The sequence below is a fragment of the Anopheles ziemanni genome, chromosome 3, assembly GCF_943734765.1.
Source record: "Anopheles ziemanni chromosome 3, idAnoZiCoDA_A2_x.2, whole genome shotgun sequence".
Lineage (NCBI taxonomy): Eukaryota > Metazoa > Arthropoda > Insecta > Diptera > Culicidae > Anopheles > Anopheles ziemanni.
Window position 1 is genome coordinate 11,900,310 of NC_080706.1, and position 16,905 is coordinate 11,917,214.

The 16,905-nt window shown below is 48.5% G+C and overlaps 3 protein-coding genes across 3 annotated transcripts; 1 reads left to right on the forward strand and 2 right to left on the reverse strand.

Annotated features, from left to right (window-relative positions):
* LOC131287141 (ubiquinol-cytochrome-c reductase complex assembly factor 2) lies at positions 1–480 on the reverse strand. The gene is made up of 2 exons (XM_058316159.1): positions 404–480; positions 1–340 (listed from the first exon to the last, which is right to left on the reverse strand). Exon 2 carries the CDS (start codon positions 307–309, stop codon positions 1–3), a length of 309 nt encoding a protein of 102 aa, XP_058172142.1. The 5' UTR covers positions 310–340; positions 404–480.
* A 2,552-nt stretch (positions 481–3,032) lies between these two features.
* Positions 3,033–9,962, forward strand: LOC131286208 (C-1-tetrahydrofolate synthase, cytoplasmic). The gene is made up of 8 exons (XM_058315132.1): positions 3,033–3,076; positions 3,153–3,363; positions 5,543–5,667; positions 5,730–6,076; positions 6,388–6,619; positions 6,704–6,877; positions 8,010–9,447; positions 9,505–9,962. Exons 1-8 carry the CDS (start codon positions 3,033–3,035, stop codon positions 9,745–9,747), a joined length of 2,814 nt encoding a protein of 937 aa, XP_058171115.1. The 3' UTR covers positions 9,748–9,962.
* Positions 9,963–10,600: 638 nt separating this feature from the next.
* LOC131288662 (probable ATP-dependent RNA helicase spindle-E) lies at positions 10,601–15,771 on the reverse strand. The gene is made up of 6 exons (XM_058317820.1): positions 15,577–15,771; positions 14,336–15,494; positions 11,725–14,231; positions 11,293–11,414; positions 11,001–11,222; positions 10,601–10,911 (listed from the first exon to the last, which is right to left on the reverse strand). Exons 1-6 carry the CDS (start codon positions 15,769–15,771, stop codon positions 10,779–10,781), a joined length of 4,338 nt encoding a protein of 1,445 aa, XP_058173803.1. The 3' UTR covers positions 10,601–10,778.
* Between the last annotated feature and the right edge of the window lie 1,134 nt (positions 15,772–16,905).

The following is a 16,905-nucleotide window of genomic DNA, read 5'->3' on the forward strand; positions in this document are numbered from 1 at the left end:
CTAGTTTTTCTTCTGCAGGATCTGCAAAAACTCTGTGGACAACACTTCGCGACACTGCTCGCCGCTTAAACCAGTGGCGGTCGAGTTCAGTGTCCGAGGATGGCGCTTCGCGTGCACGTCGTTTACGATGTTTTCCAGCGAACGAAACTGTCGATTCAGCCGTTCGTCCTTTACGGCGATGATATTCGACGTGCCGAGGACTGCCGACAGCTGGTCACGCAGATACTGTCCTAAATCACGTCCCACCTTGCTCTTATCCAACGGCCACCGCTCCAAAAGACTAAGGAATTTTTTATAGTGCTGGGACATAGTTTTACGGGCACCAGCGTGCGAAGTAAATCTGGTTAATGGAGAAAAATGTTAAACGGGTCCACGAAGATAACGATTTAATACGGATAAATACCTTTTTCTACGCTACTTTCGAGAATTCATCAGAAGTTAGCTCTGCCTGAAACGATTACGCCAGATATGTAATTTGCACCACTTTTTTTATCGAAAGTCAATGTGTTGTTTGTTTTGATGCTTGACAACTGCTTGTTTACTATACGAAGAATTATTGCATTTTGAATTTGTTTTAAAAAATCCGGTTACTGCAGACGTTTCACCAAGTACATAATTTAAATTCAATGAATGCAGTCAAACGTAATCCTTAGTAAAATTTAACCCAGGTTTTCCATGTGATAATTATAGGCCAAAATAACAAATGTCTTCATAGGTTATTTCAGTTTGAAATCTTTTAATTTACTTCGACACCAGAAACGTGTTTATTTACAACGATGTGACACGCTATCGGTTCTATTTTGGAAACCAACCCGAAATACGATCGCCTAGCGAACGAAATATGCGTCTGTTAGATCCATTATCAAAAGCGACATCCGATCGCATGATCCCATTCCCACCCCTTTTCCCCTCAAGGGGAGCTTGTAATCTTTCATCCATATCGGATCCCTGGACATCGTCAACGGTCCTTTGGCTAGCCGGACGGCTCTGGCTACCCGCCAGAGGCCATGTGTTAAGTAATATCCTTTGCTACCATGCTCTTTTAGCCGATTTTGAACAGTTGGTGGTTCGATTGGACAGGCCATGATGACGGTACCTGTCAGCCAAAGCGATTTTTCATGCCGAAATCCTTCGGGTACTATAATCCGGTGGGGAAAACGTTGACGACCGTTTTTGTTGGTTACAGAATCGCCCTCGTTCCGAAAGGGTTGCAGGTACGAACATCTGCTGTTGTACGGTGTACTGGAAATGATTCATTCATAGATTCCACTGTATGCCATCATGCAAACAAAAGCGCGCGAAATGTTGACAGTTCCCTCGAGGGGTGCATCGGAACAGGAAGCCTCGTTTCGTTTATCGTTTTACAATGTGGTTATTTTGTGATAGTGTTATATAAGATTATAATAAGTTTAAAAGTAAGTACTCTAGCTATCCTTTTACAAATCAGTTTAACTGAATCCTTCAGCTATCGAGCCGTACTCCGCAGCGGAGTGCATACTAAGTTGACGGAAACACTTTGCTATCATTTCCTTCATACCACAGCTGTATCTGATAACATAAAACGTTCACCGCATGTGGAAGAATCTTTGCTTCATGCTATCACCACCGGTATGCACTTGGGTGCCCGGTTTTATGTTCGGATACCATAAAGTGTGTTCCAGAGTCCGTTATTTGTTTACATTATTTCATTTATGTTGGTTGCATTTTAGTTCTATTTAAGTCACTCCAAAATTGTACCGTAATTTCTTTTTATCAAACATATGTTTACTTTTGCGCGTTTGAAGCTCGTTTCTATTTTTTTTTAAATAGATTGTCAAGTTATATTTTTTGGAGGGGTTTTGGTTTGGTTTTTTTTTAAATTTTACATATTCATTAATACACTTTCACTTAAAAAAGTTTAGAGTAATTGGTTTTTTGAGTATGTACATACAATATTGGCAAAAAAACACATTAGCACGAAAATAGGAATTATTTGCATTTTCGACCACCCCGGTTTTTCGACGACCTTTCCTGCCTCGCTCTGTGACCAGAATTCATAATCAAATTATCATTTCTATCATGCCCGGGGGTTATGCGACGGGGGCCGACCACATCCAAGGCTTAAGGTGACTTCCTGCGCTCGCATTTGGCCCGCTGGCTCTCTGGAATCAATGTCGCAATGCCGCGCGAAGGCGAACGGTGCAAGATTAATGCATCGCGCGTCATCGCACCTAGAGCGGCATGTCACAATTCGTCGAGCTCACCGTCGAATTGATTAATTAACCGTTTGCACCGGCACACTCCAAATCCCTGCCATCCCCTCTGGTACGTTCGGTTCCAAAAGGATAGGCCGGGGTGATGATTTCGATTGAACTAATTTTAACCGCAACCCGTCGAACGATCGCCCCAATCTGTCCCGATGCATTATTGTAGTTGCCCGGTGCGGAGACCGTTTTCGAAGTATGTCGTGTGCGGCAGTCGACTGGGGTGTTAGCGGTTCCAATAAATATTGGTCCCTACGTAGGGATCAGGGACGAAACAGTGCGGTGCCGTGTGCTGTTGCCTAGCGAATCTATCCCGGGATGCTACTTCTTTCACTCGCACACACGGCCTGAGCTGGTCAAGGGTGTTCGATTCATCCCCTTCCCGATGACCCCTTGCCAGTGGTCCTTTCCCGCTGCCCCTTTAACCGTGAGTGCGCACAAATCGAAATCAGCGGACGCGATAAAGCGATGATTGCGGACGTCGTCCGGCCGCGATCCTGTAGTGCGCACAATCGAGGTTGCGCGATCGTGATGCTCCGGCGCCGGTGTCCACTGGCAGCAACATCGACCCTAACCCGAGCACTGGTTGAGTTTCAGTTTCATCCTCGATCAGCCCGAGCACGGACTCCTAACGGGACGACATCCAGTACCAGTCCAACCCTGATCGAGAGCGAAGCGACACTACGAGCATCAGTGCCCCGGAAGTTGCTGGAACTACTCCGTCGAAAGCTCGCTGATCTACAAGGATACGCACCGGCCATACGCATCAGCACAGAATACGGTGACAACATGCTCAGTGGTGCGAAAATACTGTCCGGCACGGATGTAGCCAAGTGAGTTCTTTCGATCCTTACGGTTCTTCCAAAATCTGACTTTGATTAAGCGTGCGTGTTCTCAACTATCTTCCAGAGAAATCCGTGAGAAGCTCAAAAAGGATGTGGCCGATATCCGGCGCCAGGTGCCAACGCTCGTGCCCGGACTGGCGATCGTGCAGGTTGGTGGGCGCGAGGACTCGAACGTGTACATCCGAATGAAGATCAAGGCGGCCGAAGAGATCGGCATCTACGCCGAGCACGTCCAGCTACCGCGCACGACCACGCAGGACGAGCTGTTGGCAACGGTATGTACCGGCCTTCCGGGCTGATAAGGGAAAACATGTTTTCAAAACAACTCACCGAAAGGGGTTGGCGTGGCAATGACTAAGTTGAGCTATTCGAATGGTTTTGAGTTTCACTCGCGTTTCACACAGGAAGCGCTTACGGGCCTTCACACTCCGTTGCGCCAATTTCCCGCGTAACGGGAGCGTGCATTAATTTGTAGGAAAATCAGCTGGCACTTCCCTACGCTCCGCTCGTGTTCACCATGCCCTGGGCCAACGATCTTTTCGGAATCTTCCATGCGGAAAACAGTCCATCAATGTGATGGCAAAGGTGTGCACAGATGCACCCATGATGCTTGGATTGGGTACATCCTATGATCTTTGAAGTGGACGCAACGGTGGGAGCCCTGTTGATCGATCGAACATACATTCGAACGGGGGGAAACCATCTCACGGGTTTTTCCTTTCCACCAATGCTGCGGCAGGGATTACTTATCGTAAGCAGCAATTCGTTTTGGCCCGTTGTCAAGAGTGATTCGTTAACCTGACGCCCGGTTTGGCGTGTTCGTTTTATTTTTCGGTATGTCGACAGGCGCAAAAGTATGTTTTACCAGCGTGCGACAAGCGGAAAGAGCAACCATTAATCGGTCAGTTGACATCACGATTGCTGGTAATCCTGCATCTACCGACTAGATCGACCGATTGGCAATGCTTGTCGAAATACTGAACGCGGCTAATCTGCCGCCGTTCTGCATTCTAACGGCAACATTGTATCTGTTACCCTGGTAACCGATCGCATCAGCTGGAGCTGGTGTTGATCACGTATGAGTTACGTTTTTCCTCTCAACGCAGTCGGTCTACCAACGTATGGCAAAACAACAACAAATGTTATATGTTTTTCTGATAACGTTTCAGCTTTTTTCCCCTTTCTTGTGTCGTTCAGAATGTACAAAAAAATGTAGAAGTTAAACATTAACATGAAAGTGAAACTTGTCAATTATTTTGAGACTCATGCGATGTGAGTCTGTCAACAGTAATGTTTTATACTACAATACAATAACTTATTTTTCAGTTTTGTTGATAAGATCTCTATAGATTTTATATTCACTTAGTAGTTTGATTGACCCACCAATTGTAAGCTAAATGTTTTAAAATATTTTGCTTTGCTTCTGCACCGTTAACTATTTCATGGGGATTAACTAGGTGGTACAAACTTTGATAATGAAGATAATGTGGCGTGGGGGTCCGCGACAGCCGAGCGGTAGCGCCGGTTAGAAAATCGGCCCATGAGCGCCGGGGCTCACCACCTCGACGGCGTGGGTTCGAATCCCAACCGAGACCGGACCCTCCCCTATACGAGAGGACTGACTATCCACGTACACATAGGGTAAAAAGTCTTGTAAGCCCTTAACGGACAGGCATGACCAACAAGGTCGTTACGCGAAGTAGAAGAAAAAGAATGTGGCGTGGATTCGCTTTTCGTACCAGTCGTACGCAGATGACTGCTCTAAGCACGTTCTTTTTGGCTTTAAGTGTTGTAAGGCATTAATTTACATTACATTTGGCAAATCATTCTATTTCAACTAAATTTCAACTGTTTGAAGCGGAATTCATTTTGGGAAATTCCAGCTCACACGAGGGTCACACTTTTATGGTCTGTTTATTGTTCGAAGTACGTTCATGGACATTTGTTCCTAATGTTATTTGATGATAAATATCAAAACACGATCAACACTATCTTTCCCAAAACGAATAAACCAGTCACATGAATCGGCGCTAAAGATGAACGTAAATTGTCCAGAGAACTAGCATCACACATGAACTAGTCATATGGGGAATGTTACGGCCACCCCTCGCACTCCGCCGTTGAGGTCTGAACGATCGTTCGAAAATAACGGCATCATAAACTTGTACTACCCGGTGACAGTTGCCACGGTGCCAAAAAGATTCTAACACTTGTCGTGTGTCCGAAACGGGGTTGCTACTCATATATTTACAACATTCCATACGTCGGGGGTGCATCCACCTGATTGATGGTTAATGGTTCAATGTAATGGCGCTACGGAAAAATGATCATAACATGTGAAAGTACCGTTTGCAGTCTTATCGATGGGCAGATCGTAGGACCACGACTGACGTCAAGGTCGTTGCCGATAGGAATTAACCATGGGGTTTGTTTTTCCCTTCCACCCATCGGTAGGTCAAACGACTTAACGAGGATCCCTGCTTCCACGGCATCATCGTGCAGATGCCGCTGGATTCGGACACACCGATTGATGCGCATCTCATCACGGACGCCGTTTCGCCCGAAAAGGACGTCGATGGGTAAGTGGTGAGGGAGGGAAATTGATCGACATTTGTCATCACACATGGTTGCCTGATTTCAGCCTCAACACGATCAACGAAGGACGTGTCGCAACGGGGGACATGTCCGGATTTCTACCCTGCACACCGAACGGATGCATGGAGCTGATCAAGCGGACGGGGACACCGATCGCCGGCTCGTACGCAGTCGTCATCGGCCGTAGCAAGATCGTCGGTACGCCCATGTCGGAGTTGCTCAAGTGGCACGACGCCACCGTCACCGTGTGCCACTCGAAGACGAAGAATCTTAACCTGCTGATCAAGAAGGCGGACATTCTGGTGGTCGCAGTCGGCCGGCCCGAGATGGTCCGGGGTGCCTGGATCAAGCCCGGTGCCGTCGTGATCGATTGTGGCATCAACTCCATCCCGGGTAAGCTGGACGGAGTAAACAAAAACACGATTAGATTCGAAGCGCAACAGTACCGGCTCAAATATGGATGATTAGAGTGTGTTATCACTCGGTTGAGTCCTTACCAACCGCGAGCCTTTCACTCTTTCCTGTGGTACGATCATCCGTACTCACTCTTGCATTCGGTAGAGTGATCATTATTCGGTTGCTTTCAATTTCGGCAACTTCCAATCCATCCAATGAGCCTTTTGTAGACTAATCAGTCGCTAGCAGTCCATTCGCTTGACTACCATTCGCCGTTCACACGTTCACCAACTCACTCTTCACCGCAGATCCAACGAAGAAGAGCGGCCAGCGGCTGGTCGGGGACGTGAAGTACGAGGAGGCGCTGCCCGTCGCCGCACACGTCACACCGGTCCCGGGCGGTGTCGGGCCGATGACGGTCGCGATGCTGATGCAAAACACCGTTCAGTCTGCCCAGAGAGTCGCTCGGAGATTGATCGAAATGGAGTTCCGCTGGTGTCTGAAGCCGCTGCCCCTGAAGCTCACCGAACCGGTTCCGAGGTAACGTCGCGGGCGCCGTGTGTAGAACCTTTTCGGCCGTGTTCTGAACTTTTGTTTTTTTTTTTCGTCCGTTCTGCCCCACAGTGATATTGACATTGCGCGCGCCCAAGAGCCGAAAGATGTGACCGTGCTGGCGCAGGAGATCGGACTCATACCGTCCGAGGTTTCGCTGTACGGCACGAAGAAGGCAAAGGTGTCCTTGAAGGTGCTCGAGCGGCTGCAGTACGAGGACAATGGCAAATACATCGTCGTCGCCGGGTACGTAACCTTGGGCTCTCTGGCTTCCTTTAATTGCTAAGTCACGGGCATCGTTTGTGCTCGTTATCGTCTTCGGGAGCCGTATTAAGGCATCATTCGATTCCGTTGAACCCTACAATCGCTTTTTGGTTATCAGAAGATGCGCCACAGTCAGTGTTTCGTGGTGCGTCGTTCTTGGCTAATAGAATGAAGAACTCTCTTTCCGAGCTATATTTAAACTTCCCCACGAATAGGGAACATTAAAAAGCTTTGTTTTGAGATTTACTCAAGAAGAATTTAGGAACATAAGCTCCATCGCGAATAGTAATTTCTTCTTAATGGAGGGACACATTCTACTTCTATACTTGCATAATTTAATTACTATACTGCTTTAATACATTGCATATACCTAATTTTAGCTTCAATTAAATTAGAGCGTCACGTGTTTCATGTTAAAATTGAAAAAATATCAAGAGTCGCAACATCAAGATATCAAGACAGAATCAAATGATGCGAGTTATTTATGGTTTTGCGCTTGCATACCTAAGAAATAGACACAAAGATGCTGTGTTTGGATTGGAATTTCAATTACATTGTTGACTTTCTTCAGAAAACTAATTAAAGTGGACTCATTGCGCCTAATTTCAATGTTGTATCTTAACCGTTTCTCAGCTAACTAGATGAGACAAACATACAGTCACTGAAATTAATCGGCATCATTGATAGATTCGCTCATTAAAGTGTTTTTTTAATTTTGTTGTTAGTCATTCGTTATATAACCGGGTCCTTGAAAAACAAAAAGAGCAAGTCATTAAAATATTCTACCAACCGCAGAGAGTTTCTGCGACGGTCACTTACGTAATTTCTTGCAACTCAAAGGAGATATGCCAGCTGGGATCGTTTGCGCCCACTTAGCGATAATAGGGGTGCGCAAAGTGGTCGACTTTACTTTTTGCACACCCTACGCCAAGTCTAAGATCGAACGAATCGGTTGATTTCATACCTTGAATGTACTTGTTATCGCTAAGTATACCAGAGAGAGTTTTGAAAGGTTTTCCGCCATAGCTTTTGGATTTATGCCATTCAATTACAAATGGATTTTGGTTTAACTTGTATTGTTTTGTGATTTAATTCCATCGTCCTCTGCCGATAGAATCACGCCGACACCGCTCGGGGAGGGTAAGAGTACCACGTTGGTCGGTTTGGTGCAGGCGCTGACGGCGCACAAGCGCTGCAACTCGATCGCCTGCCTGCGCCAGCCCTCGCAAGGGCCGACGTTCGGCATCAAGGGTGGAGCGGCCGGCGGTGGCTACTCGCAGGTGATCCCGATGGAGGACTTCAACCTGCATCTGACCGGCGACATTCACGCGGTGACGGCCGCGAACAATCTGCTGGCGGCCCAGCTGGACGCACGCATCTTCCACGAGGCCACGCAGACCGATCAAGCCCTGTACGAGCGGCTCGTGCCGGCCATCAAGGGGTCGCGCAAGTTCGCCCCGATTCAGCTGCGCCGCCTGAAGCGGCTCGGCATCGAGAAGACGGACCCGTACACGCTGACGGTGGATGAGATCCGGCGCTTCGCCCGGCTCAACATCGATCCGCACAACGTCGTGTGGACGCGCGTGCTGGACGTGAACGATCGGTATCTGCGCAAGATCACGATCGGCCTGTCGCCGACGGAGAAGAATCTGACGCGCGACACCAGCTTCGCGATTTCGGTGTCGAGCGAGATCATGGCCATCCTGGCGCTGGCGACCAGCCTCGAGGACATGAAGCAGCGGCTGGCGAAGATGGTGGTGGCGTTCGATAAGACGGGCAATCCGGTTACGGCCGACGATCTCGGTGTGACCGGGTCGATGATGGTGCTGCTGAAGGACGCGATCGAGCCGACGCTGATGCAGACGCTCGAGGGCACCCCGGTGCTGGTGCATGCCGGTCCGTTCGCCAACATCGCCCACGGTTGTTCGTCGATCGTGGCGGACGATATCGGGATGAAGCTGGTCGGAAAGCGGGGCTACGTGGTGACGGAGGCTGGCTTCGGGTCCGACATCGGCATGGAGAAGTTCTTCAACATCAAGTGCCGCGCGTCCGGCAAGGTACCGAACGCGGTTGTCCTCGTGACGACGGTGCGCGCCTTGAAGATGCACGGCGGTGGTCCGATCGTAACCGCCGGTGCACCGCTGCGTCGTGAGTACGTTACCGAGAACCTGGAGCTGCTCGAGCGGGGCCTGCCGAACCTGCTGAAGCACATCGAGAACGGGTTGAAGTATGGTGTCCCGGTTGTGGTTGCGATCAACGCGCACAGTAGCGATACGCCGGCCGAACATGAGCTGGTCCGCATGGCCGCCAAGGGTGTCGGGGCGTTCGACGCAATCGTGTCGAACCACTGGGCAAAGGGCGGCGAAGGGGCTGCTGAGCTGGCGCAGGCCGTCATCGATGCTTGCAACCGGCCAGCCGAGTTCAAGCTGCTCTACGAGCTGGACCTTTCGATCGAGGATAAGATCACGAAGATCGCCAAGGAGATGTATGGCGCCGGTACGATCGAGCTGAACAGCAAGGTCCGCGATGCCATTCGACTCTACACCGAGAAGGTAACCATTCAGCCGCCGTGATCAATGTCCTTTATTAACACATTCTCGTTACTTCAGGGCTTCGGTAAGCTGCCGATCTGCATGGCGAAAACGTCGATGTCGCTGACGGGTGATGCCAGCGTCAAGGGGGCCCCGAAGGATTTCAAGCTGGTCATCAACGATATCTGCCTGTCGGCCGGTGCTGGTTTCATCGTACCGATGTGTGGCGAAATCTCCAAGATGCCCGGCCTTCCGACCCGCCCGTCTATCTTCGACATTGACCTCAACACCGAAACGGGCGAGATCGAGGGCTTATTTTAGTGCCTGTTCCGCCTCCGTGCCCAGCTCATCCTGACAAAAAGATTAGAGAAGCGCCATGTCGTAGCACCATACGTGACCATCCCCTTCTATCCCTATTGCCCCTACGGGTCAGAAAGCAAATCTTTCAATGGTTTATTTTATCTACAAGTGCTTTTATACGTTAGTGCTCTGCCTGTTTCATAACTACGGCATGCTTAATAAACAGTTTTTGTGTTAATCGGACAGATGATAATCGATTTTTTTTTTCATATATGTATCACACAACTCATGTTCCCATGAGATTCCAGATTTGATTGGTTTGATTTTTCTCCTACTGTCGGTATTCCTAAAGTAAACTGCTTTAAAAACATATATAATCTTCGCAACCGGTATATTTTCTTTCATTCCAAGAAAGGGAAATGTGTAATTTAACAAAAAAAAATCTTTACTTCACTCAACACATTTGATTTCACTTGGTTTGATACCGGCGCTTCTTGGTGAATTTAATTCATTTTGGAATCGCTTAAGTAATCAATATAACAATAACAGTATTTGGGGGAAAAAAATTGTCTATCAAGCGCCACAACAATTCACAGTTTTGCTTATTCGAAATTCCAATCACATCGTTTCATCCTATTTGCTTATAGGAGCATAGAATTGTACTAAACGTTGTTCACGTTTAACAGAAGGTCTGCATACTGAATAAAGCGGTTATAGAAATGAAAAAATCGGCCTATCGGTCAGGTCATAATATCAAAGAGTTTTGTAAAATGGGCAAACTTTTAAAGTGATCTCATTTGCAACTTATTTGAGTAATATAAATGTTATCCATAAAAATAAATTCATAGCTTCATGGTTGAAGCCAATTGTTTGATGTTCGTTAGAGTAAATTAAATTCATTTCATGTCAGTTGCGTTATTCTAAGGAGCACTTTCAGTAGGCAATGAAGAAAGATATGAAAATATGATGAAACTTAGAAGTCAATTGAGAGTGGAATGAAAAAATACCTTCACTAGGTAGTCAAAGGAAACAAAAAAGAAAGTAATCAAAATTCAACGGTACATGATCTTCTTCTCCTTCTCGAGGTGCACTTGAGTGAGCAGATGCAGCCGCAACATTTGGTTTTTTCCGAGCGTCAGCATGCACAGCTGACAGCGAATTCCACCCTCCGGGAACGGTGTCTCACTGGAAAGAAAGGCAAGAAGCAAAGGTGAGACACACGAAGCAAATCACCCTACCCGGTGGTACGGGATACATCAGTTTGGGGTACTTACGAGGCGGCCAACCTGTGCAGCTCCGAACAGTGCAGCCGCTGGTACTCGTCTCGACCGGAAAGTACCAGCGTGTCATGCAGGGGAAAGATCGCCTTGCTGTAAATGTCGTTCTTCACTTTCTTTGCGCTCGGTCCGGGGCCTCCGCCCGTCGGCTCGGTCCAATGGAAGTCGTGCGCCATGCTTTCATGGCCGGTGATGATGTTGCGTTCCCGTTCGAGGATTCTGCCGTAAAGAGAAGACAAAAAAATTAGCTGCTGCGTATGTCAAGCACGAAAGGCTACTTTGATCGTACTTGATGAGGTACTCTTTCACTTTCACCATGAGCGCTTCCACGCTGAATTCGCTCAGCAGCTGGGTGTCTTCATTGCGTCCGCTTTGAAGGATCGAGTCCATGGAGTACCGGAGGGAATTAATCTAGCGATTAGTTAGAGAAAGTAAAACAAAAAAAAATTAGATTTCGTCAGAACAGACAGAAAATTAAGGTCATTGCAAACACGGCTTGCCAAATTCCCATACACAAATTAAACGAGAACTGAACCCGTCTTTTTTACCGAGCATCGTTGTATCCGCGAAGAAACCGAAAATTTGTCGTGATTTCGTCGCCAAGTTTTTCTCGTTTTACAACATGTTATTTACTTTTTATGTGGGATTTAGACAAGCAACGTCTAGTAGAACCGTGTCGTCGGTATGACCTTAAATGTTTCTCTTTTTGTTCAATGCTTACGTCGGCAATATCCTCTGTGGTAATGTCAACTTCCGCCGCCAGCGAGAGATCGTGCTCGGGATAAATCGACACGCCTTGCTCCGGGTGAAGGCCGAGCCCTGCCAGCACTCCGGTGACACGGGTGTCCTTCTTGTTCTTCTTGAGCAGACAGGTGGGAGCAAAGATCAGCGTCATCAGCAGTGAAATGCCGGGAATGTTCGGCATCACGGTGGTATTGCGAGTGATCAACCGTCGTCCACCGCTCTCGTTGACACAAGCGGCAATCAGCATCTTGCTGTGAGTGTCCTGCGGGCTCGGATCGAGCAGTACCGAGTTTATGGATTCGGACTCGATGGTTACCACTTTGTCGTAGCCGGAAAAGAGCGCCGACGTGCAGCCCATCACTAGTGGGCTGTGTGGGCCGTGGAGGGACAACCGAAGGCGCAGCAGTTCCGGTGGTAGCTCGAAATTCTGCTCATCGTCGTCGATAAAGCGCAGCAGCTCGGAATCGTCGTTCTCGATGCTCTTCCGAAAGTGCGGATTGAACGAAATTTCCCGCTGGATGCGAACGCGCTTCTGGTGGTTTAGCTTCGAGAGATACGTCTCCTCCGAGGGTTGCGCGTCCCGGGAGGCGACCAGCATCTGATTGATGCTCAGCCCATCAGGATCCTCGGTGCGGCGCAGCACGACCGATGCGACCTGGTTGACGACGGAGTAAATCTCTACCAGCAGCGTCGATCTGTTGCCTACCAGCTGCTGGAATTTCTGGGTGCTTTCCACCGACCAGAAGCCGCGCGGTGAGTTGAAGGCAGCCGACTGTACCTCGGCTAGCGCTGCCTGAAAAACGCGCCCCGGAAGCGTGGCCAGTGTGCCGAGCACTGGGCCGGACAGCTGACGGAAGACGCGGATCGGCAGGACGGCGCTAAGGCCGTAATCGATAAAGTCAACCTCCCAGCCGGCCGAACCCGCAACGTACTGCTTGGTAAGAAGCTGCACACGCCCATATCGTTGGCTACCGGGCGCTAACGGGGCGGCCACAATCTGTCGCGCTTGAAACACGGCGGTCGAATCAAAAGGCAGCAGCTGGACACCGCCGTTCAGTTTTTCTTCAATATTCTGAAAAATCCTCGCGTTAGCCTCGTCGAGTGGCCGCACAAAGAAACGCCCCGGGTGTTCCACGTGCGCGATGATGGCGCGCACTCGGGGGCAGTGGATCGGTGGCACTACCGTGAGCCGCGCGTTGGGAATTTCGATGCGACGCGGATTCCACTGGTTGTCCTCCCATGTGCCCAGGTTGTGGCGCGTCGCAAACTCGATCGCCTCCTTCTGGTGCATGACGCGTAGTTCGAAGGCACGCTTGAGCTGGTGCTGCTTGACGGCAATGTACACGCCTTCGTGGATGCGACTTGCCGAATCGTTCGCTCGGCGTTGGTCCGTGAAACGAATGTACACGCGGTTGGTGTTGTCCTCAAAGTCAACCTTGATAGACCCATGCTTGGACGTGTCGCCGTCGGAGATGTAGTGCTTGATTTGGTCTCGATACAGCGGACCAATGTACTTGCGGTTGTCGAAGCCGGTGAGGAAGACCGTGCGGAACGGATCCCGCCCGCCCACCTCCATGTACACGCGCCGTTCACCCTTGTCCGGCTCGACCATCGTCGTCGTGGTGAAGTAGTTCGGGTAAAATGCGCCCGCCATCACCACCTTCAACACGACCGTCTTCTCCCGTTCCGACCAGATGACGCGCTTCGCTCCGGCCACCTCGCGCACGTTTGCATACTCCAAACGCAGCTTTAACTCGTGCACCAGCTCCGCCATCTCCGCCAGCGACTTGCGGTCCAGCTGCGCCCGATGGCACCACGCTACCGCATTCCCTCCCGTACCCTGCTCCATCGTCGTGCGCCACATGGTATACGCTATCAGTATGGCGATGCCGTCCGAGCAGGACCCGTCGCTCCAACGTAACTTCCGCGCGTACGACCCAACCGTGCGCAGTTGATAGAAAATGTTCTTCACGTTCATGCCCGCCGCGATGATAATCGATTCCTGCAGCACCGAAAAGACGTACCCGAGCACGATCAACTTTGCCAGCGACAGATCGATCGGCAGATGGCTCATCAGCTTGCCCATGTAGGTTAAATCACCGTCAAACGGATCATACACGCCGTTCACGGTACGCAGCAGGGCACCCATCTCCTTCAGCTGCAACACGGTGTTCGTTATGTCGGTCAAGTTCGGTGGCGACAGGGCCATGGCAAGAATCTCCTTCGGTGAGCCGAAACCGAGCAGCTTCGATTTTAATACCACGCTCCCGAGGGGGCAGCGGATCATCTCCGGTAAGGTCGATTGGCTCATGCCTTGTTCGTAGAAGTTCTGATGAACCAGACGATAGACGCGCCCGTTCATGACACGTCCGACACGACCGGCCCGCTGGATGCAGTTGTTCTTTGAGGCCCACTGCAGCCGGAGCGCGGTAAAGTTATTGGCCGCATCGGTGACGAGAATTCGCTGGAGACAAAAGTCAATCACTGAAAGATGCAGAATTTGAGAAGAGAAATGAAAAAACACTAATCTCAAATCTAAAAAAAAACTACTAATTACAAACAAAATAGCCACACTGGCCATCACTTACCATATTTAACGTCCGGAATGGTAACGGAACTTTCGGCTATGTTGGTCGACAGGATAACCTTCCGCAAACCGGGCGCCGGTCTCATAAACACCCTAGCCTGTTCCTCCGAGGTCAACATGGAGTGCAGCTTCAGAATGGTGAACTCCGTCTTTTCCTCCATCGTGCCCTGCATGCTGATCAGATTTTGCAATTCCTCCGCCATCCGATCGATCTCGTTTATACCAGGCAGGAACACTATTATCGATGGCTTATAGTCGAGGTTCGTTGAAGCGGCCGTCTCATACTTGTCCGTTACGCGATCCAAGCAGATGGCCAGCCGCCCGGCGACGGTGTACATGTCACGGCAGATCTCCGGTTTGTCGTAGTTCAGCTTGAAGTTGATCTGCAACTGATCGATCTGATCCAGATAGTGCAAACGCACATCGAACTTGGAGCTGCTGGCAACGGACAGCATCGGTGCGAGCAGGCTTCCCGGGCGAGGAATCTTGAAATACTGTGAAAATTCCGACCCATCGATGGTGGCCGACATTAGGATGACCTTTGTGTTGGACGAATTGGTCGCCAGCAACCGGCGCACGATGATGAGCAGAAAGTCCATGTCCACCTCACGCTCGTGCACTTCGTCTAGAATGACGTGCGTGAAGCGTTTCATCGATTGATCCTTGATCAGCCATTGCAGGAGCACGCCCGTTGTCACGTACGTCAGCCGCGTGTCGGGGCTGAGCTTTTCTTTTAGACCCACCTTGAACCCAACCAGCGAGCCCAACTCGCTCGACCGTTCCTCGGAAACCCGCTTCGCGATCGAAATGGCAGCGATTTTGCGTGGTTGCGTGACGACGATGTTACAGTACTCTTTTCGCATAAACGCATCCTCTAGCAAGTACTGGGGCACTTGAGTCGTTTTACCGCAACCCGTTCGCCCTTCCAGGATGACGACCGGATTTGTGCGAATCTCTTCCAATATTTTCGACTTCGACTCGTTGATGAGCAGTTGCTTTGAGTCAACGATGAAATTGTACTTGGAGAACAGTGGTTCCATCAGCTGCTTTCCCCGTATTTGGCGCAAATGCTCAGCATCATCTGCTGCCACCGAGGACATATCATCAACTTCGTCCAGTCGCGAGGTTTCCGCTTTATCGTAGACATCCTCGCTGAATGCCTACCAAGCAAGCAAATGGTTGGGTTTAGGTTATGTTGATGGTGGCAAACAAAACCATACAGTATTTCTATTGTTGTCTTACCTTTATGAGACGCTCCTCTTCCTTCTTTGCGTAGCTCGCACTGTATTCAGTGCCCTCGTGGACCCTTTTTGGAAGTTGCTGTGTGTTCAGTTCTGCTGTGGCTACCGTACCATTGCAATACCCTCCAGAGATTACCTTTCTTTCGAACGGTCGGGAAAAGTCGAAGAACTCCATGACATCGTCGCCGCCGTCCATTTTACCTAATTTTACTATGTAACGTTCACGTTTGTACTTTAAGTGCACTTGTTTTGGGGTTTTCTTTGAAACGCGGTTTCGGTGCAGCAGCTGCTTTAGTTATCTGATAAAGGTTTTGCGTATCAAAATGAAGAATCGCGTTCGCGGATCAGAAAACAATAATCCTGCGGACCGCGAAACGCGTCGTTTCGAGACGTGACGAGAAATGTCATTTGACCGTGGTTATGTTTACAAGGGGGGGTTACCAAAAAATTGGATCTTGAATTACAAAATATTCGTTTTTATTTCTCACAAAAATTATAATGGCAACTTTCATTTGATATTGAAACTTGAAATTTATTGTATTCAAAATTGATTGGGTTAGTATACTGAAAGGATAATTAAACATCAATAATAAACCAACAGAAATACTTTCCACTCAGTAATATAAACATGTTCAGCTGATTTGAAACGAGCTGCAGTTAGCACCAGCTACGAAATCATGAGCAAACACGTGGGGAATTTGAAATCAATAATCGATTTCAAATTTGCAGTGAAGATACTTGAGGATGTTTGTGAGGAAATATTGTATAATTTTTATAATTTTCAACATTCATTAAATATATTAATTTGAGGTTCCAAAAACTTTTACCCTGCAAATCTACAACATAAACCTTCGTAGTTACACACACACAACATTTTACGTAGGAGTTTGCATTTTCTGTGTGTTTTGTGTGCATAACTTTGATCTTTGAAACTGAATTACTTGAAATTTTCTGAAGTTTATTCAAAAATGTTGTACAAATGCTAAAATCAAATAGGATTGTCTTACTAGGAACAGCATTTCCGACTACAAAAGAATAAAGTGAAGGACAAAGCTCTGTTCCCAGTTGAAGTGCAGCAGAATACTACGATAGCATGAAGCGACTGAAAGTTTATTAGTGTTTACAATATTTTATGTAACTTTCAAAAAATTTCAAGTAGTTGAGTATCTACGACGAAAGATATCAGTACTAAAATATAGAAAATGCAAATTTCTATGTAAAATATATGAACTACACAGGTAGATGGTTCCCAGTTTTGTATTAATTAGGCTGCCTGTTTCCATTGAAAAGTGTGTATTAACTATGTAATGGACTATATGTAATAGCTCGC

Bases quoted from the DNA above. Each gene is read 5' to 3' on its own strand.
- LOC131286208 (XM_058315132.1), top strand. From the start codon at position 3,033: ATGCTCAGTGGTGCGAAAATACTGTCCGGCACGGATGTAGCCAA. The intron at 5,668-5,729 runs GTAAGTGGTGAG...GCCTGATTTCAG, and splicing joins CCCGAAAAGGACGTCGATGG to CCTCAACACGATCAACGAAG. The intron at 9,448-9,504 runs GTAACCATTCAG...TCGTTACTTCAG, and splicing joins TTCGACTCTACACCGAGAAG to GGCTTCGGTAAGCTGCCGAT.
- LOC131288662 (XM_058317820.1), bottom strand. From the start codon at position 15,771: ATGGACGGCGGCGACGATGTCATGGAGTTCTTCGACTTTTCCCGACCG. The intron at 11,415-11,724 runs GTAAGCATTGAA...ACTAATCGCTAG, and splicing joins CCACAGAGGATATTGCCGAC to ATTAATTCCCTCCGGTACTC. The intron at 11,223-11,292 runs GTACGATCAAAG...TCTTTACGGCAG, and splicing joins GTGAAAGAGTACCTCATCAA to AATCCTCGAACGGGAACGCA.
- LOC131287141 (XM_058316159.1), bottom strand. From the start codon at position 309: ATGTCCCAGCACTATAAAAAATTCCTTAGTCTTTTGGAGCGGTGGCCG.